The 24,978-nt window shown below is 40.9% G+C and overlaps 1 protein-coding gene across 1 annotated transcript in view; it reads right to left on the bottom strand.

Moving 5' to 3' along the window:
* Window positions 1-16,868: 16,868 nt before the first annotated feature.
* Window positions 16,869-24,978, bottom strand: part of LOC122792726 (gamma-crystallin M2-like) — a 12,442-nt gene continuing 4,332 nt past the window's right edge. The window contains exon 3 of the mRNA XM_044060307.1: window positions 16,869-16,964. Coding sequence (XP_043916242.1) covers window positions 16,869-16,964 — 96 coding nt within the window. The remainder of the gene's footprint in view (window positions 16,965-24,978) is intronic.

The raw sequence follows: 24,978 nt of genomic DNA, 5'->3' as shown, positions 1-24,978 counted from the left end.
AATATTTGTGAAATATGCCCATATTTTCATTTTGTACCTATTTTTATAACCCTTGAGTAAGTTGCAAACAACCCCATTGTCTTACTGTCCTATGCTTTGCATGAGGTATCATTCCATGGAAGTCACACATGCATGTGTAACACTCTGCTCACTTCATCATTTAATGACCGACAGTGTGATGGTGGTGAGACAAGTGATGGTTTTATAACCCTACAGTGTGAGTCAATGAAAACCATCAGAGATGTGTTGGAGCACCAGTGTTTCCCTACCACTCACTCCACACACACCAAGTGATTTGAAGCATTAAAACACATAAAACAATGATGCCAAGTATAACACCAGTTTAAGTAAGTATGCCCAGATGTGGTCATCTAAGGTATCCTGAAATTATCTTCATCTGAAAGCCGAGCTGGTTCATACTGGCACTAGTTTTAACTTGTGTCAAGGCTAGAGGATGCAGTAGTCATTGCAGTTTCATTCTTACTTTTATGGTTAACCTTTACTTGCATTTCTGGCATGTGTACATATAGACCGTTTTCACTGAATTATTACTATTACATGTGCCCCCCAACACTATTCATATTAATTAGTGCACTGACAGCAGCCATATTCCTCAATTTATTTAAAGTGGCTGAAATTACTGAGGTCAGTGATGCATCTCACTCAGCAATGCTTCTCGCTGGTAACCACAAGTCCTATATAAGAATTTACTCAAAAGTAAGCATACTGTACACAAAATAAACAGGTAATTTTTGTTTTCTGTGAAATTTCTATAGTGCTACAGTAGTTTAAGCATTCTTTTCATAGTTCTAAACACGCACATATTTTACCAGGATGGATTCTCTCAAATCTTCCTGTGTTGACTGACATTTAGAGGTATGCAGAGGTATGTACACAGACTAATAAAATGACATTTCTGACACATTTTTTATCATTTCCAGGGCTCTGTAAACTTAAGCTTCTTGCCTTTAGCAGCGGTACAACAAACACACCTATCATATAAACTGATATCAAACACACACACACACACACACACACACACACACACACACACACACACACACACACACACACACACACACACACACACATTTATACATTTTGTTTGATATCAGACATTAAAAGATAAACTCTTAAAGACTGAATAGAAAAAGACAAGTATGGCTTTTTCAGAAATATGCTGCTGAAGAGGCCTTGCATCTCTACATCCCATCGAATATAATCTAATTTTTAAGGTCTCACATCCTTAGAAGCTGATGAAAGAGTTAAATCACAAAAAGTGCTTAAAATATTGAAATTCTTTATTTTTATACTGATGTAAATTTTGACTATGGTAATAGTTTGTTTTTGGGTTTGATAAAAAATGGATTTGGGCTTCAATGTTCAGGCATTTCAGTTCTAGTATTTTACCATTTAGTCCTGCTGTCTAAGGCGACATATATCATGGTGTGTGTGTGTGTGTGTGTGTGTGTGTGTGTGTGTGTGTGTGTGTGTGTGTGTGTGTGTGTGTGTGTGTGCATGTCTCAAAGCCATCTCTCTGTACTCGATCTGCTAGAGACTGCTATGTGGTGATATCTATATGTGTGTGTTTGTGTGTATGTGTGTGTCTCACGGCCCTCTCCTGGTACTCAGTTTTCTGCAGACTGCTATGTGGTGACATATGTGTGCATATGTGAGTGTGTGTGTGGGTGTCTAAAAGCCTTATTTCTGTACTCAGTCTCCTACAATCTGCTATGTGTGTGTGTATATGTGTGTGTGTGTGTGTGTGTGTGTGTGTGTGTGTAGGCAAGGCGTGTGCGTGCATGCAAGTGCAGGTGTGTGTGTGTGTGTGTGTGTGTGTGTGTGTGTGTATATATATATATATATATATATATATATATATATATATATATCTACACAGACACTCACATATATACACGTGTGTGTGTGTGTGTGTGTGTGTGTGTGTGTGTGTGTGTGTGTGTGTGTGTGTGTATTGAAATTCTTTATTTTTATACTGTGTGCCTTTCCTGTAACTAGTCTAGTCCAGATACAGATTTGCTCTAGCCAGGACTGTTGGTAAGCTTCTGAGCCCCCCAAGCCTTTCTGTGTTGGAGGGAAGCCTTCTAGCTTATCAGTGGGAGTGGTAAGCACTAGGTAACCTATCTACCACAGGAGGAGTTGTTTCTGGCCCAGAAATTATAGTTTATTGGCCGTTTGGGAAGCTTTTCCATTTTCTGATTTATAAGCCTGTGTTTGTGCTTGTTTCCTGCCTTTCCTGTTACTAGTCTAGTCCAGGTACAGATTTGCTGTATCCAGGACTGTTGGTAAGCTTCTGAGCCCCGCAAGCCTTTCTGTGTTGGAAGAAAGCCTTCGAGCTTATCAGTGGGAGTGGTAAGCACTATGTAGCCTGTCTACCACAAGAGAAGTGGTTCTTGGCCCAGAAATGATAGTTTATTGACCATTTGGACAGTTTGTCCATCTCTTTCAACTTTCTGTTTCCCACCTTTCCTATAACTAGCCTAGTCCGGTTACAGAGTTGCTGTATCCAGGATTGTTAGTAAGCTTCTGAGCCCCCCAAGCCTTTCTGTGTTGGAGGGAAGCCTTCTAGCTTATCAGTGGGAGTGGTAAACATTAGGTAGCCTATCTACCACAAGAGGAGTGGTTCCTGGCCCAGAAATTGTAGCTATTGGACATTTGGGCAGTTTTTTTCCATCTCTTTCAACTTTCTGGTTTAAAAGCCACACTTGCGCTTGTTTCCCACCTTTCCTGTAACTAGCCTAGTCCAGATACAGAGTTGCTGTATCCAGGACTGTTGGTAAGCTTCTGAGCCCCGCAAGCCTTTCTGTGTTGGAGGAAAGCCTTCTAGCCTATCAGTGGGAGTGGTAAGCACTATGTAGCCTGTCTACCACAAGAGGAGTGGTTCTTGGCCCAGAAATTATAGTTTATTGACCATTTGGACAGTTTGTCCATCTCTTTCAACTTTCTGGTTTAAAAGACCACATCTATGCTTGTTTCCCATCTTTCCTGTAACTAACCTACTGGGAAGCACTAGAAAGCCTTAAATTGATACAAGCCTTCTAGCTTATGAAAGAGACTTTGGAGTGATTAAGTATCAGATTTCTGTACTTTCTTGCTGTACTTAAGTGTTTTCTGCCTAAACACTGATTTTCTAGCATTTATTGTGATTCAAAAGCTTGTTTTTTTCACATATCATACTTATTTGACTGCCTGCACTTTTAAAAAGTCTTTTTTTGTTTCAATAATTTGTTTAACTATTGTAGGCTACACACTAAAGTGCCATAGCCTTTTCTGATCATTTGTAGTCATTTACAACTGTTTTAAGTGTATTTTTTACAGTTTTTGCCTTATCTTTAAAAAAAATCCTTGTTTCCTGCCTTTCTAAGCTAGTATAGTCCAGTTTTCAGGCTAGTGCTAAATTCAGGGCTGTGTTATAAGGTTCTGAGTTGCCCATACTTTACTTGGATAGAAGGAAGTTTCTCTGTTCAGCTGTGAGAGAGGGGAGCTTTGAGCAGCTTATCTGTCCCTGGAGGAGTGGTTCCAGTCCAGAAGTTAGTAGTTTATTGGCCATTTTGGGCTAATTTCTATCACTTTCATTTCCCTGCTATAAAAAATGCATTTGCACGGTTTTGTGCACCAGGCAGCGCCGGTTAGCTACAGTTAAATTATTCCTGGCTCCACTAAGTCTCCTCTTCAGTTTTTCCCTTAAAACTAGTCTAACTCTCAACCTAAGCATTCAAAAAGCATCCTACAGCCCAGCACTTGCTCAGACCTAATAGCAAGCACTAATATACCCTGACACTTGATTGCCCAGCAGGGCAAGGCTCTTTATTCGCCCCTCACCAACCAAGTGACTAAGCAGCTCACCCTACAATTCAGGCATGACCAAAAGCAATTTCAGGTGTACTCTCCAGTCCAGCTGGTGAATCTGGGTATCCTGAGGCAATGTTACAACTGCCTCATGTACACAGACAACCCTCTCCTCCTACCACAAAACACTAACATATGCGAGAGATGCAGTTATACAGCCAAAATGGAGGCTAAGCTGTCTCCACCCAAGACTGGAACAGACAGTCAAGAAGGGAAGGTTAACACTTGCACCACACCTCCAGCCACATAGACCTACTAAACCAACACTGGCAAAAAATACACATAAATACAAAAAATCATACTTGGAGGCTCTAAATAAAAACCTGCAAAAGCATCAGAGATCTCCAAAGCAGACACCCAATCAACCTGCACCTCCCGTCACAAACCAGACAACACATAAAAAAAAAATCAGTGTGCTGCACAATCACAGCCCTTAAGGTGAAATAACATACCTAACACACTAGTAATAGGTGACTTTATAGTCAGGCACACTGATGCCCCACTCACTAGGCTGGACAAGCAGAAGGTTACTGTTAGATGCCTGTCGGGAGCCAGAATCCGCCACATAACACAAGCACTCAGGTCACTCCAGAACAAGTACAAATATGACTGTGTCATTGTTCATGTTGGTGTGAATGACCTGAGACGTACCTCCCTGGGCTACATGAAAAGAGACATGGAAGAGCTCTCTGATCATGTAGCCCAGGCTGGTATGACCCTGACCCTGAGTAGCATCCTGCCCTCACCAAGAATGATACCTCAGTATACAGAAAAAATGATCAATTTCAACAATTGGCTAAGCTTCTGGTGTCATTCAAAGGGGATCCAGTGTCTGTCAGCCTGGGACGACATGCTTGACAAGCCGTGTTGCTTCGCAAGAGATGGTTTGCACCTGTCACCCCTAGGCTTTCGAATACTGGCCAAGGCTCTTGCTGCCCCCATAGTGCCTTTTTAGGCAAGGCTCAAAAGTCAAACCCACTTCCGTAAACAGCACAATTAACAAAAAACTGAGGGTTATGCTACTCAATGCCAGGAGTTTAAATCTCAAAATGCATGCGCCCAAAGCACTCCTCAGTATGGAGAATGTTGACATATGTGCAGTAACTAAAACCTGGTTCAAGGCTCCAGAGAGCACCCCAGCACTACTGGGCTACAACTCGTACCACACTTTTCGGCCACAGAACATGGACCGAAACACAAAAGGAGGGGGTGTATTCATATTCATCAAGGATACCTACACCTTCAGGTTAGTGGTGCAGCATGATACCTCTGAGATCATCCATGTGTTACTAACATCAGGCAAATCTGCAATGCAAATTGTGGCCTGCTACAGATCATCTTCCATGACCCAGGACCACCACTCTACCTTTCTGGGGACACTGGAAAACATGAAGGTCCTACTGAACACCCTGATATTGGGCGATTTCAATTACCCTACCATTAACTGGGAAAATTAATCGAGTACAAACTCCCAGGCCCAGCGCTTCCTAGAATTCATCAACTCAAACACCCTGGATCAGGTGGTAAACTCCCCTACCAGATGTGAAAACATATTGGACCTGGTCATCACAAACTTGGGTGACAGGTGTTCCACACCAGAGGTCAACCTGTCACTGGTTAGATCAGACCATAAACTAATCACTCTGGATGTCCACACCCCACCACCACCCCCAACTAAGGAAACCACAGTAAAAAGACTTTTCTAAAGCAAACTTCACCTTACTTAAGACAGAGGTGGTATGTTTCACAGCACCCGCTCTAAAGGATAACGCTGTCCAAGATGCAGAAACCTTTACAAATGCACTCTATGAACACCTACAAGGATGCATAAATTGTGCCATCCCTAGCAAAACCAAGACTCACTCCTCTAAGAGAAGGCAACCAGTCTGGTGGACCCCTGCCATAAACAGGCTATACAATAGAAGGAGGAAACTAGTTCAGAAAAAAAGCAAATCCCAAGAAGGAAAGACATCCCTGATCAGTATCAGTAAGAAACTAAGGTCCCCCATAAAATCATCCATGGCTAACTTCGAAAGAAAAATAGCCAAGGATTCAAAAGATAACCACAAAGTCTTCTTTAGCTATGTAGCTATGTTAAGAATCTAAGTGGCAACTCGCAGATATGCATTGAACTAGTGCAAAATAGCACAAAATATACTGAACCTACTGCTATTGCCAACATCCTGGCACATAGATTCAGTGCAAACGTCACCCCCCTCTCACCCCCAAAAGGGCCCACAACAATACCGGAAAAGTGTAGTGTCCCAGAAATCACAGAGGCACAGGTGAAAATAGCCCTTTCAAAAGCCAAAAATACAGCGTCAATAGGGCCAGATAATATCCCAGGCTGCATCTTGCATGAACTACAGAACGAACTAACCCCCCCCCACTTAAACATGCTGTTCAACCTCGGCCTCTCCACAGGCTATGTGCCCATAGAATGGTGCACAGCAACGGTTATTCCACTTCACAAAGGAGAGGCCACTACTGACCCTAGTAACTATCGCCCCATAAGCCTGACTAGCCTGGTCTGCAAGGCTATGGAGCACATCATCATGGAACTCATTAACAAAGACATTGAGGACCTCCAAACACTTGACCCGACCCAGTTTGACTTTATTAAGGGCAGATCATGCCTACTAAACCTGGTTGACTTCTTCGAGACAGTCACCAAGGCCATAGACAAGGGAAAGGTTGTTCACACGGCTTACCTTGACCTCACCAAGGATTTCGACACCATTTCCCACTCGGGTATTACAGAAAAACTCACCAGCCTGAACATAAACCCCTATGTCATGAGATGGGCTGCCAAGTGGCTTACAGACAGAACTCACACAGTAAGAATAGCGGGCTCCAGGTCCGACTCTAAACCAGTCACAAGTGGTGTCCCACAAGTTTCGCTCCTGGGACCCCAACTGTTTTGCATATACTTCTCAGAAGTACAGGCAAACACAGGAGGACTATGGCTAACCAAGTTCGCCGATGACTGCAAACTGGGAGCCATAATTGACTCTCCGGCTGACACGAACATCCTCCAAAAGGGCCTTACTGAGACGGACACCTGGTGTCAAAGTCATAGCCTCAAGCTAAATGCCAAAAAATGCATAGTCATCCCATTTGGGAAAAACAAAACACCCATGAATTACCATATAGGTGGCAGCCCCCTTAATACAGAAGAGGTAATAAGAGATCTGGGGACCCAGGTAGATAGTAATCTCTCCTTTGACAATCATATTGCCAAAGTAGTTAGGAAATCCTTCTGTGTGGCCCATCTAATTACTAAAGAGTTCACATCTAGAAATAAAGAGGTTATAGTGCCCCTCTACTCGTCACTCATCAGACCCATCATAGAGTTCAATGCCTCATTTGGGATGTACCTCACAAGACACTTAAAACAGCTGGAGAGACCACAAAAGTACTTCACCAAGAGGATTACTGGCCTCAAACATATGTCCTTTGCAGCCCAACTGAAAAAACTCTGGCTGTACTCAGTGGCATATCGCTTACTCCGAGGTGATCTCTGCCTGACATACAAAGCCATGTCCAACTCAGAATTGATGGACATGCTCCACCTAAAAAAATCCAAGTCACTGCGAGCCACTTGCTCTAGTGAGCTAAACCTCACCACAACAATAAATAGAACATGCTAGAGAGATAGATTCCTGTCACAGAGACTCCCCATGCTTTTGAACAAAATTCCAAACTACATTAGGCAGAGCCCCTCACTAACACTCTTCAAGAGAAACCTTGACAAGTGGATGGGTAACAGAAAATACACCCCTGGGATCACTTCATTGGCTCTGCTTGACAGAGGATCAGTTAATTAATCAATGGGGCGGCAAAAGCCGGCACACTCTGGCTAGGCTTATAAATGCCCTTGGGCAGATAGCCTAGTACCTACCTATGAACCATATATATATATATATATATATATATATATATATATATATATATATATATATATATATATCTATATCTTTATATATATATATATATATATATATATATATATATATATTCATACACAGACACACACATATATATGTGTGTGTGTGTGTGTGTGTGTGTGTGTGTGTGTGTGTGTGTGTGTGTGTGTGTGTGTGTGTGTGTGTGTGTGTGTGTGTGTGTGTGTGTGTGTGTGTATACCTGCACATGTGTAGAATGTAGAGATATATGACTGCAAAGACTGAAAACTGACTTCTGGCAATCAGAACCATGTCCCCTCCTCTTCCATTTAAAATGGGAGTCCCCCAAGGCTCCATTCTTGGCCTAGTCCTTTTTAATATCTTCACTAACCTACTCTATACTTCCTGTCCTCCGTCATCTCTGGTACAATACGTAGCTGACTCTACAGTCATCACAATTGCTGACATTCCTTCTGAACTCATCTCTATCACACAGACATCCTTTAACTCAGTTGAAACCTGACTAACAACCTGCTTATTCTGAACCCTAATAAAACCAAACTCCTACTCTTCTTACCTATAAATGTTAACTACCTTAAATTTAATGTCACTGCTCTGTCTCTTAAGGACATTCCTATCAACGTTGAATCTAGCAGTCAACTCTTAGATGTCATTATAGACGATCAACTTAAGTTCAACTTACATGTTAATAACTGTATCCGTAAGACACATCTAAAACTTGGCCTCCTTTAAAAAAATAAAAAGTTTCTAACAAACATAGCAAAAATAACCCTCTCTCATGCTTACCTCCTACCCAGTCTATTGTATAGCTCCCAAATCCTCACAAATCTCAACTCTTCTCTCCTTACTAAACTAGAATCAACCTACAACAAAGTAGCAAGATTTGCATCACACCAAACATGTAAATCCCACCACTCTCATTAAAACACTTAAACTGGCTAGAATTACCTCACCAGCTCCTTCTCTCTCAGCTTCAAATTATTTACTCCATTCTATACCAGCCTTCCTATTGCCCCAGTTTATTTATTACTCTACCACTAGATCACTTCGTAGCTCAGACCAAAACCTTCTACAAATCTATAAACCTAAGACCAAACTGGGAAGCGACCTCCTAAGCTACTATCCCACCATCTCTTGGAACCAGCTGCCATTAGAAATCAGGTCCATCAATCACCCCAAAAAATTCAAAGCAGCTACCAAGGAATACTTAAAAATTCACTGGTCCTGTCACTGTACCCCCATAAACTTCCCTATCACCCCTAATACAGTCCTTTACCTGTCCCCTATGTTATTTACTTCATTGACCTCCTCTCCTTTGTCACCCATTAGCTCTGTCTAGCTTTACGTCTTCTCTTGGACCTCATGTCTTCTCTATGTAGGAAACCTCTTTATACTACTACTCAACCTCCACACACTACTATTAATACTCTCATCTCTCTCCTCCCTCCCATAAACGTGATGTGCAGCTACAGTCATTGTTTGTCTTTTCGGCTTTTCCTGGTTAGGGGTCAAGACAACGGAACTCCGGTCCGCTAATGATTGGCAGCAGATTTTTATGGTGCCAAGTTGCCAGCCCAATGCCCAACCTTCAGCGAAGGCACGCCCATTCACACATGTCTTTCGGAGGCCACTTGACTGAGGGGGGGGGGGACATGCAGACTCCAGACAGAAGGCACTCCAGCCAAGAATCGAACAAGAGAACCTCTTGCTGTAAGGCAGCAACGCTACCGCTGTACTACCGCGGCTTGCAACAGTAAAATACTAAAATACTAAATATCGTTTATTTCTTGTTCATCTGACAAAACTGAAATGATTCTGTTTATACTGCTTCCTTCCTTCCTTTTGTTGGATATAGTTGCTTTATTCACTTTTTGTTGTTGTCTCATAGTTATTTTAAATGCTTATGCTTTTGTATATTATTATGTTTAAATTGTTTTTAGTTGATAATGTTTAAACTCCATGTATATGTATGCAGAGCTTTTCTCCCCAGGCCTCTGGCTATTTTAGCTCAGACAGAGTATCCCGGTCAACAAATGTAAAATAAATAAATTTATAATGCCTTTCAGCTCATTGACATAATTAATTTTGATATTCTGTCAGCCAGTCATATAAATGAGAAACTTAACGTCTTATTCTTCTCCTTCAACAACTGTCAGCAAATAGTAATGATTTCTGACCCAACGACTACTGCTCCTTTTGAGCATTCTTTATTTATGTTAGTTATGAACATGACAAACAGGCATGTCATTCCATACTTACTCCTGTATGGAATTAGCTAGTGGATGCCATAAGCATGTTCTGGCCCCACTAGTGATCTTTCTAGTCAAGACTTAGCATTACTTCTCGGCCCTGAGCTCCACATATCCTAGCCTCATTCATTTCTGGTTTAACAGCCTGCAGACATATTCCCTGTTCCTGATCATAAAACGTTAATTGGAAATCAAATCATCACTTATTGAGTTCACCCAGGCATTCCACCACCCTACTAATTTGTATCAAGCTAGTTTAAAATATGTCTCCTCCTACTAACTTAGTAAATATGCATAAATGTTAAATATGTCTTGGCCTACTAATATAGTAAACACTAATACATATTAAATCAGTCTTGGCCTTTTAACATAGTAAACATACATACATATTAAATCTGTATTGGCCTATTAATATAGTAAACATGCATGCATTTTACCATCCAATATTTTTGAATTCGCCTACTTCTAACCAATGTTTAGTACAGGGTGCACAGTGGCACTTAAGACTACTTTTTACCTGAAAAGAGACAGAGCTAATTCCAGGGCATCAAATGATGCAGTGAATTTTCTGTTTTCCTGTTGTTTTCTTTTTTCGTTGATGACTGTTTAACATTGTCTGGAGGTGGAAGTAACACCTAGATGAACTCCTGTATCTACTAGGCATGCTGTCCTCGGAGAAATCAGTGCCAGAAGCAGCTAGAAGGATTAGCTCCATTTCTACGGCTGTGTTCACAGAATTTAAATAGTTCCACTGTGACAAGGCTGAGGAAATGGATGAGATCCAGCCAAAAAGTGCTGAATGCACTGGGCATTGTTAAGCTGTTACAACTATCACAGATTTTCAAAGTTGTTTGAAAGACAACAACACTGTCTCTAGACTGGCTAATTTGGAAAGTGGTTTTCATTTTCAGAAAAGGGAACAGGAGGGTGTGCTCAGCAGACAGAGAGATTCTGCTCCTCGTCCTCCCTATAAAGTTTTCACCAAGGTCCTGGAAAGAAAACTTCAATCAATTACTGAACTCCTGATTGAGGTGGTACAATGTGGATTCCTTCTGACACGTGGGACAGTGGATCAGCCCTTTGTCTTTGTATAGCTATTGCAGGGGTCACTGAAATCTGATAGCGCTATCTATATCTGTTTTAGTGGACATTGTGAAACTATATGATCTTACCTTATGCCTTGATATTTTACTATACAACAATAAAACAAGGTACTTTTCCGTTATCGGGGCAACACCTTCAAAGCGGTTGCTTAACTCCGATACTACTCTATTTACATATCTTTCAGCTGTTCATCTTTTAGGTGTTTATGTTAACATGTCTCAAAAATGTAGAAGTCACATCTTTCCTCTTTAACTTTTATCCAATTTACATGATGTTTGTAGTAACTCCTTACAGACATGACAATACACAGCATTCGGGGCTCAGCAACCGCAGGAGCAAATTACCGATAAAAACACAATGTCACGTAAAAGGGAACACTTCAAAGCATTCTCTTAAAGTGTGAATGGCTCAACTTTACAGTGAAAAATTTTCTTTTTTGGGGGGGCGAAGTGTCCCTTATTTTCCTCTTTTTCCGTGTCATGCTTAATGTAATTTTCAGGACAGCCCGGCGAGATGAATGTGGGGGAAGAAACTGACAGGAGCTTTGCACGGAGGTGTTGCCTGTGATAGTCAATCGCCTCATGACTTGGGTACCGCACACAGGACATTAACACTAAGAAGACACTATACAGGGAGATCATTCATTTTTCCTTTCTGGTAGGGCAATTATAACGATTGGATATGCTACAGAAATAAAAAATGAAGAAAGCCCACGGTTTCCACATTTGCTGCATTTATTTACTTTTCTTAGCATTTCTCGCTGCACTTTCAATGCCGTCGCTCAGCTGAAATCCAGTAGCAAGACACATCTGTTAACCAGGCATGTGGACAGTTTATCCAGATAACTTCATTTTTTGGTTAGAAAAATTTTTAAGACAAATACTTTTTACACACATGTGGTTGATAGACATGTCAAGGTTCTGGATTTCAGCTGAACGCTCACGTTGAAAGTGTTGCCCCGATAACAGAAAAGTACCCAAAACAATTTCCCAAAGCTGTGTGATTCCTGTCCCCATTCTCACCCATGGTCTTAAACTTTCAGTAATGGCCTAAAGGATGAAACTGTACCTATAAGAGGTAGTAATAAGGTTTCTTCAATGGGTAGCTGGGGCACTCTCCAGCATACAATGAGAAACTCAGCATTCTATGAAAATCCTGAAGGACACCCACTGCTTCTCCATGTTCAGAAGAGTCAGTTGAGGTGATATGAGCTCCTCATGAGGCTGTCCCTATGCAACTCCCAAAGGAGATGTGTTATGCACAGCCAATTGACAGGAAGCCCTGCGGGGACCTTTAGACATAATAGGAGTATATGTCATGCTTTTCGAAAGACAATGGGATCCCGTAGGACGAGCCAGAAGCTGTTATAAGAGATAAGGAAGTCTGATTTGACTTGCTCAGATTAATATCACTGCAATCCTCACCAGGTGAAGTTAACTAAAATGGATAAATACATGCTTGGTTATTAGCCTGTTAATAGGCAGTTACCGTGACAGAATAAAAGGGGAGTTTAAAGTCTTTCCTTTAATTAAGAGTTTTGCAGTCTTAACTCCATACTTCTAAATGCTAAAAAGAGGTCAGGCCAGTTAGGTCAAACTGTATAGACAAGTGGATAAGGAATTTAAATCTGCTGGCTAAGGTGTTTAATGATACGTAGTGTGTTGTAATAGTTCAGAAGGTTATTACACTAATTGACATATATGGTTCAAAAATTCTGAGAAGATGCAGACCCCACCAATAAAAATAAAACTGCCAGGAAATCATATTTTATTTTTTTTATTTAAAAATAGTTGCCATGCCCATTTCAGGGAAAATCAAAACAAAACAAAATCAAGTTACTTGGTTGATTTGCTTTCCAAAATAGCCCAGTGTTAAACCTACTTGAAATGTAAAATAGTAAAATAATTCCATATACCTTATTACAGGTCTTCCTGCCATTATGAGTGGTTAGTAATGGCATTTAACAGAAATCTGTTTAGGCTGCTCGAAAAATGAATCAAAAGAAGCGAATGCAGTTATATGAATGTAGGAGCAGGTGTTTTATTTCTAATTAAGTGTTTTTATTGTTTTCAATAGCACTGTTTATGGTACTGTCAGCCAATATATAGGATGGTAAGCATTTCTTTGTGTGTGTGTAAGTGTGTGTGTGTGTGCGTGTGTGTGTGTGTGTGTGTGTGTGTGTGTGTGTGTGTGTGTGTGTGTGTGTGTGTGTGTGTGTGTGTGTGTGTGTGTGTGTAGTGTGTATGTGGACAATGAGCTGCACTCTTTAAATGTGAGGGCAGCAAGCTGAAATACATTCCTCTCAGCAATTCTTACAAAAAGGTTGTGATTGCAGGCTGTTAAACTATAAACAGAGATCATCTTGCAGAGTAAGTGTATTATAATCAGTTATGCAGATTTCCTTGTATAATATCAGCCTTTATATCATGTATAATGTAGAGGATAGAGTGATTCTGGGGTTATGGTTACCCTTTTTTGAGCATATGCAAAACAAGAAACTACACTAGAAAATAATCAAAGATAGCTTACGACCACTGCTCACGCTGGTTGATGCTCTTGTTTAAGAGACGCTAAATCGTTGAATATAACACAAGATGTTAAACAAGAGCAAAAGCAAAGGCACAAATAAAGCTTTCCAACTTCCAAGTATTCCAAACTATTTATTATAAATGATAAGCGCTTTCGCTAACAAGTAGCTTCATCAGATCATGTATGATCTGATGAAGCTACTTGTTAGCGAAAGCGCTTATCATTTGTAATAAATAGTTTGGAATACTTGGAAGTTGGAAAGATTTATTTGTGCCTTTGCTTTTGCTCTTGTTTAACATCTTGTGTTATATTCAAAGAAACTACACTAGTTTTAACGTTGGGAACTTTGTTGATTACTTCTGAATATTTCAACAAAATGGTGCTGACTGAATGCAGATCACACAATTATCTTGACAAAAAAGTCATTTTAAATATCCTGCATTATTTTAAATATTGTGTTTTTAATGCATTGTACAGACAAAGGAGTCCTTATGGATGTTTTGTAGTAATCCACATTTTAAATGCACAGATATTCTTTTTCTTATATCAAGAAACTGTAGAAACAACACCAAAAGGGCATATGTCTGTTAGACTTCAGATTCATTAATGTTCAGTTTTCTGTTAATTGCCCATCCTCTAGTGTATCTCCTATTCTTCACCACTAGGTTGCCTATCAGTACTGAGCTGCCCTCATACTTCCCTGCCTACTGCATTGTGTCTCTTATATTCAAATTTATACCTAAACGTTTTCATTCTTGGTATTTCTGTTATTTATACATTTCAATTTTCTTATCTCTGTAGCAATTACCTTTCTTCTCTGTGTAATTCACTGTGGAATATATATATATATATATATATATTAAACCCATCTCATCTGTTTTAAGCAATCTCTTAGTTGCACATGTGTGTATATACATACATATGTTCATAGGTTCCTAGGTTCATAGATTAGTGCTAGGTTAACTGCTGTGCTGGGCCATATTAAGCCTAGACAATAAACCCATGAGTGAATCAAACCCTGCAGCTTGTATCTTTAAGGCAGATATTTTAACCATTATGCCAACCTCCTGATTTATACATTTTTCTGTTCTTCTTCGGTAATATGACAAGTGTTTCTTTCTAGTGGTAAACAAGGAAAACTTGCTTGGCTGTCAAGTATCTTGCATAGAGTAATAAAGTTTATGCAGGTAGATTTCAGAGAAGTAAACCAATTTCACAAGGAAATATTTTGTTTGACGTCAGATGACAACTCACTAAGTTATACTGTCAGACAGGCTAGTTTAACTATTGAAGCCATTTTGTAAGTCCATTAAGACACTCTAGACTGTTGTTCTTGTTCGTAAAGAACCTCCATAAAGTTATGTGCACTGTGACAAATTTATTCCCTTCTATAGCACACCTGGGAATTCAGAGTAAAGTAAATCTGGTGTCTTGTCAGGTTATGGTCTTTGTTGAACAGACCCAATTAGGGTCTCCCAGTAATTGTGTATGTTGAGGTATTGGAACCCATGAGATGTGTAGCATATTAGCTCCCAGGCTGGCATTTAATCTTTTTTCTTTTACCTTCAGTTTAGAGCATATGTTCAGAAATTTCCTGTCAAAAACAGAACATCATGATTGCAAGAGGAAGTAATGCAAATATTCAAAATTTTCCTCAAAAATCATAGCACAGTTTTCACCATATTGGCTAATATGTATGTATATCTCTCATTCATTTGATTGCAGTCAAATAGCGGAGGTGTCATAGTTGGGTATAATTGATTGTGAAGTGTGTGTGTGTGTGTGTGTGTGTGTGTGTGTGTGTGTGTGTGTGTGTGTGTGTGTGTGTGTGTGTGTGTGTGTGTGTGTGTGTGTGTGTGTGTGTGTGTGTGTGTGTGTGTGTGTGTGTATAGGAGGTAGAGGGTTGCAAAGGGTTGCACTTTATGTTTCTGATAGCAGTGATCTGACATACATTACTGTGGTCACTACTTATTTATTAATTAATTTGATCATAACCAGACATATGAGATGAACACAGCAATACAGGTTCTGGTAACTTGTAGGCACATCAGAGTGTGTGTGTGTGTGTGTGTGTGTGTGTGTGTGTGTGTGTGTGTGTGTGTGTGTGTGTGTGTGTGTGTGTGTATACACATGGCACACATGCAGGTGATTGCAATGGGTTGACTGTGAGCTGCAGTGCATTATTGTGGCTATTAGTTATGTATTCAGATTCACTTGATCATAGATATCTGAGTTGCACACAGTCAAGATAGTGACTCAGAGGCACAACAGGCAGTACACTTGTCTTTGTAGCTGGAAGACAGGAAGGTTGCGATTTCTATTCCCACTTCAGGGAATTTGAATGTTTGCATTGCAGTGAAACTTTAAAGGGGTGCTGCAATCTTGAATGTGTCATGCTTTGACACATCAAACCAAGGTCCTACCTGCTTGAGGCTGAAGTAGTTCAAATGGATGTAAAAGATGTCACAGCACCTATTGAGAAGAGTATAAGAAGTGCCCAGAAGTCCAGGCTAAATTTCTCATAGTAGTAGAAATTCTACCTCATGTTTCCCCTGAAAATAGCCACTAGCCTATTAGACTAACCCAGTCTACAAAAAGTTAAATAAATAAAAATAAGCAAGAAGTTGCAGTGGGTGTATACTTGTTTGTGTGTATGTGCCTGTCTCTCTGTCCGTTGGTCTCTAGGGGGTTGAAATAAATTCCAGCAGCAAATTATTTCATCTGGAGATAGGGGTCACAGCTCTCACTAGAAATTACTAAACTCTGTTCCTAAAGCTGCAGGAGGAAGCTAGAAATTACATTCTGAAGTCATACATCATTTATGGATTCCTAGGAAATGTGCAGTGGGTTTTATGCTAATCGCACCCATTAAGAACTCAGTAAGTTAAACTGAACATTAGCAAATATTTTCCCTAGAAATTAGATATATCAGTACACAAAGAAAAATACTGGATTCTTAAATTAAAGCTTTATTATTTAAGTGCACTAAAGTAATTACATTTTTGGTATTTTAATAACAATCTCTGATGCATCTGAAGGAGCCAATTCGGGAAGTCATGGCACCCCAGTCGGTGTACCTTCTGTACTCGCCAGGCCTTAAGAAGTACTGTCTTCCTCTGTAGCTGGGATGCTCATAGAAAAGCCAGTAACCTTCAGACACATTGCAGGAGTGGATGTCCTGATAATGGAATCACTCATGAACAGATGGGCAGTCATCGGTGAATTCCATCATCTGGCCTCCAAATTCAGGTCTCTCATACACCTTCAGGCGATATGATCCCCTGTACTGTAAAAAATAATGATATTAATTATTTTTACTGCTCTAATGAATTAAAATTGATTTTAATTATGCTTCTGCGATGTTTAAAGTATAACTTGGCTATATGTATACACAGACACATAGACACATATGTTATATAAACCTAGTTACCTAATAGTTCATACTGAAATCTGATTTTTTTTTCAAAAGAAGTTATATTCCAGACTTTAATAAAACTTTACCCTGTAGTGTACAACCAGAGCACATTTCTGTTTCTACTTCTGAAGAAATAGGTTTAGAAACAGACATGAGCTGCAGAAAGTAGTTGTGAAGAGAGAAACTAGGCGGAGGAGAATTGAGCACCTAACAGATTACTTTCCATTCTTGGTATCAGGCTACAGCACAAGGTATGCCACTAGGTGTACACTTCTGGAAACCAACAGATTTCATGTGAAGAACTGAAATATGTTAGTCATTTGGGATGGCTGGTTTTGTTGTTTAGCTGTTCCCAATGCCTGTCTGCCCCCTCACCCTGAACAAGAACAATATGAGTCTCTCTGATGGACTGAGATGATGATTGCCTTCTCTGAGAATTAGAACTGGATTCCTTTGTCATTAGCCGCCTGCCCCATGTTGGACTGGGATGTTAATTTACATTGACTATTGAGACTTCTTGTGTGGCACATAGTGGTAAAAACAAAATAATAGGTTCATAGGTTCATAGGTTCATACTAGGCTATCTGCCCTAGGGCATTTATAAGCCTAGCCAGAGTGTGTTTGGCTTTCGCCACCCATTTTAAATTAATTTTGCTATGCCCTTTTTCAAGGTTAGTATACTGTGCCTCTGTCTAACAGTGACACAGAAGTGATACCCGGGGTAAACCTACGATCTCCCATCCACTCATCAAGATTCCTCCTGAAGAGAGTCAATGAGGGACTCTGCCTAACCTGGACAGGGATTTTATTCCAGAGTGAAGGGAGCCTCTGGCTTATGAATCTGTCCCTCCAGCATGCCCTATTTATTTCAGTGCTGAGGTTCAAGTCTCTCGAGCACGTAGCTTGATGGGATTTGGATTTTCTGAGATGCAGCATGTCCATTAATTCTGGGTTGGACATGGCTTTATATGTCAGGCGCAGATCGCCTCTGAGCAGGCGGTATGCCACTGAGTAGAGCTGGAGTTTCTTTAACTGGGAAACATATGGCATCTGTTTGAGCCTTTTGATCCTCTTGGTGAGGTACATTTGGGGTCTTTCCAGTTGCTGCAGGTGTCTGGTAAGGTACATCCCAAAAGGGGCATTGTACTCAATTATGGGCCTGATGAGGGATGAGTAAAGAGGCGATGACCTCCCCTGATCTAGATGTGAATCCCTTCATGATTAGGTGGGCTATATAAAATGTTTTTCTAACCACTTTGGCCACGTGGCTGTCAAATGAGAGATTGCTATCAACTTGGGTCCCCAGGTCCCTAATTACTTCTTCTGTACTTAATGGATTACCACCTATGTGGTAATTTGTGGGCACTTTGTTTTTGCCAAAGGAGATGACTATACACTTTTTGGCATTTAGCTTGAGCCATGGCTCTGGCACCAGTTGTCTGTTTCTATGAGGCCCTTTTGGAGGATGCTTGTGTCGGCTGGAGAGTCGATTATGGCACCCAGTTTGCAGTCATCTGCGAACTTGGTCAGCCACAGTCCTTCCATGTTGGCCTGTACCTCCGAGAAATATATACAGAACAAAGGAGGTCCGAGGGCTGAGCCTTGTTGGACGCCACTTGTAACTGGTTTGGAGTCTGACATGGCTCCAGCAATTCTAACCATGTGGGTTCTGTCCTTGAGCCAGTTTGCAACCCATCTAGTGACATAGGGGTTTATATTTAAGCTGGTGAGCTTATCTATAATGCCCGAGTGGGGTATTGTATCGAAGGCTTTTGCGAGGTCCAGGTAGGCTGTGTGGACCACCTTCCCCTCGTCAATGGCCTTGGTGACTGTTTCAAAGAAATCGACCAGGTCTAAGAGGCAGGATTTGCCCTTAACAAAGCCGAACTGGGTAGGATCCAGTGTCTGCAGATCCCCAGTATCTTTATTTATGAGGTCCATGATGATCCTTTCCATAGCTTTGCAGAACAAGCTAGTCAGGCTTATGGGGCGATAGTTTCCAGGATCCGTCGAGGCACCACCTTTGTGGGGAGGGACCACTGTTGCTGTACGCCACTCTTTGGGTACATATCCTGTAGTAAGGCTGAGATTGAACAGTAGTTTTATGTTTGGGTTTAGCTCTTCTTGGAGTTCATGTAGGACGCAGCCTGGGGCACCGTCTGGTCCCATTGATGCTGTGTTTTTTGCTTTGGAGAGGGTGGCTCTTACCTGAGCATCTGAGATGTCAGGGGGGCAGCACTCTGCTGGGATAGATATTTGCCCTTTTGGTGGGGAGAAGTTTGCGCTGAACCTGTCAGCTAGGATGTTGGCAATGTCTGTGTGTTCGGTGTATTTTTTGTCATTTTGGACTAATTCTGAGCATATCTGGGAATTCCCACCCAGGTTCCTAACATAACTAAAGAAAGCCTTGTGATTATCCTTAGTGTCCTGTGCAATTTTCTCTCGAAGCTGGCCTTAGACGATTTTATGAGTGCCCATAGTTTTTTGCTAATACTGATCAGAGATGCCTTCCCTTTTTGGGATTTTGCTCTATCATGTAGTAGCTTCCTCCTTCTATTGTATAGTTTGTTTATGGCTGGGGTCCACCAGACAGGACGTCTGCCTTTGGAGGATTGGGTCTTGGTTTTATTTGGGATTGCATGATCCATACATTCCTGAAGGTGTTCATAGAATGCGTTTATAAAGGATTCTGCGGTCTGGGCCATATTTTCCACAGGCCCGGGGTTTTTGAAAGATTCCACCTCGGTTTTGAGGAGTGTGAAATTTGCTTTAGAGAAGCTTTTCACTGTGGTTTTCTGGGCAGGGGGTGGGATCGGGATGTGAATATCCAGTGAGATTAGTTTATGGTCTGATCTTACCAGTGAGGGATACACTTCTGGTCTGGAGCATAGAGTCCCCATGTTGGTGATGATCAGGTCCAGTATGTTTTCCCCTCTTGTGGGAGTGGTAACAAGTTGTTCCATAGCATTTGAGTTTATAAATTCTAGGAACCTTTGGGCTAGGGTGCTGGAGCTAGAGTAATGCTCCCAGTCTATGTTTGGGTAGTTGAAGTTGCCCAATCTAATGGTGTTTGGAGAGACCTTCATATTTTCCAGTGTTCTCAGGAAGGCCGAGTGGGGTACCTGGGTTTGGGAGGGTGGTCTGTAGCAGGCTATAAACTGGAAGGCAGTTTTACCCACTGTTAGTTGCACATGGATAGTCTCTGATGCTTCGTGCTGTGCCACCAACCTGGAGGTGTGGGTATCTTTGACGAATATTGATACTCCCCCTCCTTTTGTGGTTCAGTCCAAGTTTTGGGGCCAAAAAGCATGGTATGAGGTATAACCTGGTAGTGGTGGGGTGCTCTCAGGAGCCTTTAACCAGGTTTCTGTTACTGCACAGATATCGATGTTCTCCATGCTAAGGAGACTTTCGAGTGCATGCATCTTGAGGTTTAGACCTCTGGCATTGAGTAGCATTACTCTTAGTTTCTTATCCCTTGTGATACCTATGGAGGTGGGTTTGTCTTTTGAGCCTTGCCTAAAAAAGGCACTATGGGAGTAGCAAGAGCCTTTGCCAATATCCGAAAGCCCTGGGGTGGCAGGTGCAAGCCACCTCTAGCGAAGCATCGTGGCTTGTCAAGCATGTCATCCCAGGCTGACAGGCATTGGATCCTCTTTGAATGACACCAATACTTAAGCCAGTTGTTGAAATTGATCATCTTGTCTTCATATTGTGGCATCATTCTTGGTGAGGGTAAGATGCTACTCAAGGTCAGGGTCATACCATCCTGAGCTTCATGCTCAGAGAGCTCCTCTATGTCTCTTTTCATGTAGTCCAGGGAGGTACATCTCAGGTCATTCACACCAGCATGGACAATGACTGAGTCATATTTGTACTTGCCTTGGAGTGACCTGAGTGCTTGTGTTATGTGGCGGATCCTAGTGCCCGACAGGCAGCTCACCATGACTGTCTCCTTGTTCAGCCTGGTGAGCGTGATGTCAGTGTGCCTGACGATAGAGTCACCTATTACAAGTGTATCAGGTGTGTTGTTTAGCCTTAAGGGCTGTGACTGTTCGGCACACTGACTTTGTGAGCTATGTGTTGCACGTGTTTTGTTTTGGGGTAGCGGTCTGCTTTGGAGGTCTCTGCTGCTTAAACAGATTTTTATTTAGAGCCTCCGAGTATGTTTTTGTGTGTTTATGTGTTTGGTTTGCTGTCATGGTAGGTCTATGTGAGACTGGAATTGTAGTGAGTGTGGTTTCCTTCTCCTCCTGACTGGTTACGCCAGTACTGAGTTGAGAGAGCTTAGCCTCCAGTTTGGCTATATGGTTGCATCTCTCACATGTGTTGGAGTTTGTTGGAAGGAGGAGAGGGTTGTCTGTGTACATGAGGCAGTTGTAACATTGCCTCAAGATTCCCAGATTCACCAGCTGGACCGGAGAGGAGATTGACAACTGACCTTTGGACATGCTAGAATAGTATTGGGAACTCCTTTATAATTGAAAGAAAAGGGCCAATGGGGAACAAGGTACTGAAGGGGAGTTTGTGAGGGTGTAGTGCTTTTAATTTTTTAGTGTTGACTTATATAATTGCTTTAGTTAGCAAGTGCCAGGTAACTTAAATGCAATGTGTTACAGGTAACTTAAATGCAGAAACGACAAACAGTAACTTTCTTTCAAGTGAAACAAGGAAATAAGTACAGTAAGCAATGCAGATATCACTAGGGATCCACAGAAGCGCTAAAAGCAGTGGTGTATACCTGACAGGTCCAGGTGCAGCTTTCCCTCACTACTGATATGTAATGGCAGTGGATCAGGGTATTGCAGACCCATTGAGATTGTTGGGGAGAAAAATAACAGTGCATGTGCTCAGACAGCACAGTTTCTCTCATGTTGGGCACGATTTGGCCACTCTGAATATCAGCAGACTATCTGGGAGGCCAAGGTCTGGGGCATGCACATTGCAGATTCCCTTCAGCTATTGGCATTAGCGAAATGATTCTGAGGTCCTAATAACTGCCATGTCTGAGAGGATGGTGTTACAGATGTCTTCCACTACCGGTGCTGGTTGAATGTTTTAGGGATCTGCCAAGACCAGTAGTGTTTTGTGCCCTGATTGGTTGAAAAGCACACACCAACCACAAACTGATATAAAAAGCCAGATAGAAGCCAGTAAGATCCACAACCAATTTATTGATTGAGCACTTTCGTCTCACAATAGAAACTTCATCAGAATACCATTGTAACAAAAACCTCACCTTTTATACATTGTCTTAATCACATAAAATGACATCACTTCCTCTATACAAAAAGTGAACTCACACATAAATACAAATACCTACTTAAAAATGCTACATGACATGATCCTATAAAACACTTACATATAAACTTCTGCTTTAAGTTTTAAAATAGAACTAATAGAAATTGCACTGTTAAGTCCTGGAGCCTCAGAGGCATTAGTTCTTATTTGCCATCTGAGCTCCTTCAGTTCTCGATATTTGTTAAGGGGTCTCCCCTCTGACCCAAAGTGACTTGCTCAATGACAGTGAACCTAAAACTGTGTCCTGGATGCAAGCCAATATGTGCAGCTAGGGCATGTTTTGTTTCATTCCTACCAATGTCATAATAATGTTGGTAGATTCTAGTTCTCAGTGTATTGATGTTTTTTTCTATATAAAAACATGGACACAGGGAGCACTTAGCTAGATATATAACTCCCTTACTACTGCAAGTGAACTTGTTTCATATTATATATCCCCCATAATTGGGTATATATATCTCCTTGCCTTCCAGGATATATTTGCATTGCATGCAAAAGCCACATTTTACCATGTCCCCCGTCCTTGCATTCGTCTTTCTATAGGTTTCCATCATATTTTTTATACTGGTATCTTTTTTATAGACAATTTTAGGGAATGTTCCTACCAAATCAGGGTGTTTTCGGTTTGCACTGAATATGTGCCAATTGTGTGTTAAAATCCTTTTAATATTGTAGAACTGGTTGTTGAATCTAAATATACCTTATTTGTTGAAAAGCTTCCCTTCATTATGTACAACTACTTCTTCACTACTCTGCTCTTTCCCTAACAAAGGAATAAAATGTCCATTCTCACTCTTTGTTGTGACTTCCTTCAAAATCCCGTCCACAAATGGTTCTGAGTATCCTCTCTTTATTATCATATTTTTAATATATTTAACTGATGTACAAATTCATCATGTTCTGAAACTATTCTTGCTATTCTAACCCCTTGCCCTTTTACTAGGGATTTTTTTCTGTGACAGTTGATGGCAACTATCGAAGTGCAGGAGGGTGTTGGAATATGTAGGTTTTCTGAAAATATTGGGTGTAAATTGTTTGATGTTCCTATTTTTTGTTGTGTGATGTCCAAGTAATGGGTGATATCCCATGTAACAGTACTTGTGAATTCCACAAATGCGGTGCTCTGCTCTATAAATTCCAGGAAGTTATGCAATTTCCCCTCACTTCCTTTCCAGAATACAATGACGCCCACAAAACGACCATAAAATGTCTAATGATCAGTAAATACACTTTTAAACACAATTTCCTTCTCCCAAAATGCCAAGACAATATTGACGAATATGGGGGCACATGCTACCTCCATTGCTATCACCCTGCACTGTCGAAAAAGTTGGTCTTCAAAAATAATAATGTTTGTATCTAAGACCAACTCCATCAACGTCCTAATAGTGAGAATGCAGCCATGGTTAATATTAGAATGTTGGCACAGGAAGCTATAAAACCACTCAATGCCCATGTCGTGTAGAATAGCTGAAAATAAATCTCTTATATCAATGGTGGCGAAGATTAAATCATCACAGTATTTGTCATTGGTTATTTTACCTAAGCAGTTCCAGGAATCTTTTAAAATCCATGGGCAGTCTTTGAGTACATTTTTAGCTGACTATCGATAAATCTAGCTATAGGATATATTTTTGAAGGTCTTGCATCCACTATAGGTCTAAGAGGGGGTCCTGACAGTCCTTATGGATCTTGGGACTCCAAAAAGTGTGGGTATTTTTGGATGCTTTACCACCATATATGAATGTTCCTCAGGTGTAATCTCATGGTTCAATACCAGCTCTTCCAAAGTCAAGTCAACTTTCCTATAGGAGATGTTTTTCTCATTAATGCTTATCTCATCATAGGTATCAGTGTATAGTATGGTTAGCATTTTATTTACATAGCTATTTTGGTTCATGATGACTAGGCCCCCTCCCTTGTCAGGCTTCATTGCCCTGATGACAGCATTACCACAAATGTCTTTTAACATATTCATTTCTTCCTTTGTGATGTTATATATCTCCTCTCTACCATTTCTCTTAACATTCAGCATGTTCCTAATATCATTCTCACACATTTTTTTCAAATATTTGAACAGTGGGGTGTAATCGGGGGTTGAATACACTTGTTTTCTTACATATATTCCTTCCTTCTGTTGTCACTACTGTGCCTTTAAAATAAAAATCCAAATTAAGCTTCCTAGAGTAAAGCTTTAAATCAATAAGGAATTCATCTAAAGTGGCATTTTTGTTAGGCACAAAGGACAAGCCTTTTTTAAACACATCTGCTAGTTGCTCACTTATATCTGCATTACTGTAAATGTATATTTTAAAGTCACAGTTTCTGTTACAAATAATCTTATAAGGTATCACTTCATCTATCTGTTCCTGTTCCATGTGTAGTTCGTTTTCGAACCCCACCCCCAAACCCTCTTGTTGTTGTTGTATTGGTTCTGGTTGTATGGGTAATACCCCCCCCCCGGTTCCTCAGTCATTCAGACCTCATCGAGGGGGGTATTCTAAAGGGTCTGGTGTATAAGCACCATCTTGTATTTCTACTTCCTGGGGTTCAAATGCCTCCTGGCTAGTACTTATCTCTTCCA

The sequence above is a fragment of the Protopterus annectens genome, chromosome 2.part0 (assembly GCF_019279795.1).
Source record: "Protopterus annectens isolate FY-2018-M chromosome 2.part0, PAN1.0, whole genome shotgun sequence".
NCBI lineage: Eukaryota > Metazoa > Chordata > Ceratodontiformes > Protopteridae > Protopterus > Protopterus annectens.
This window is presented reverse-complemented; position numbering and strand designations above follow the sequence as displayed.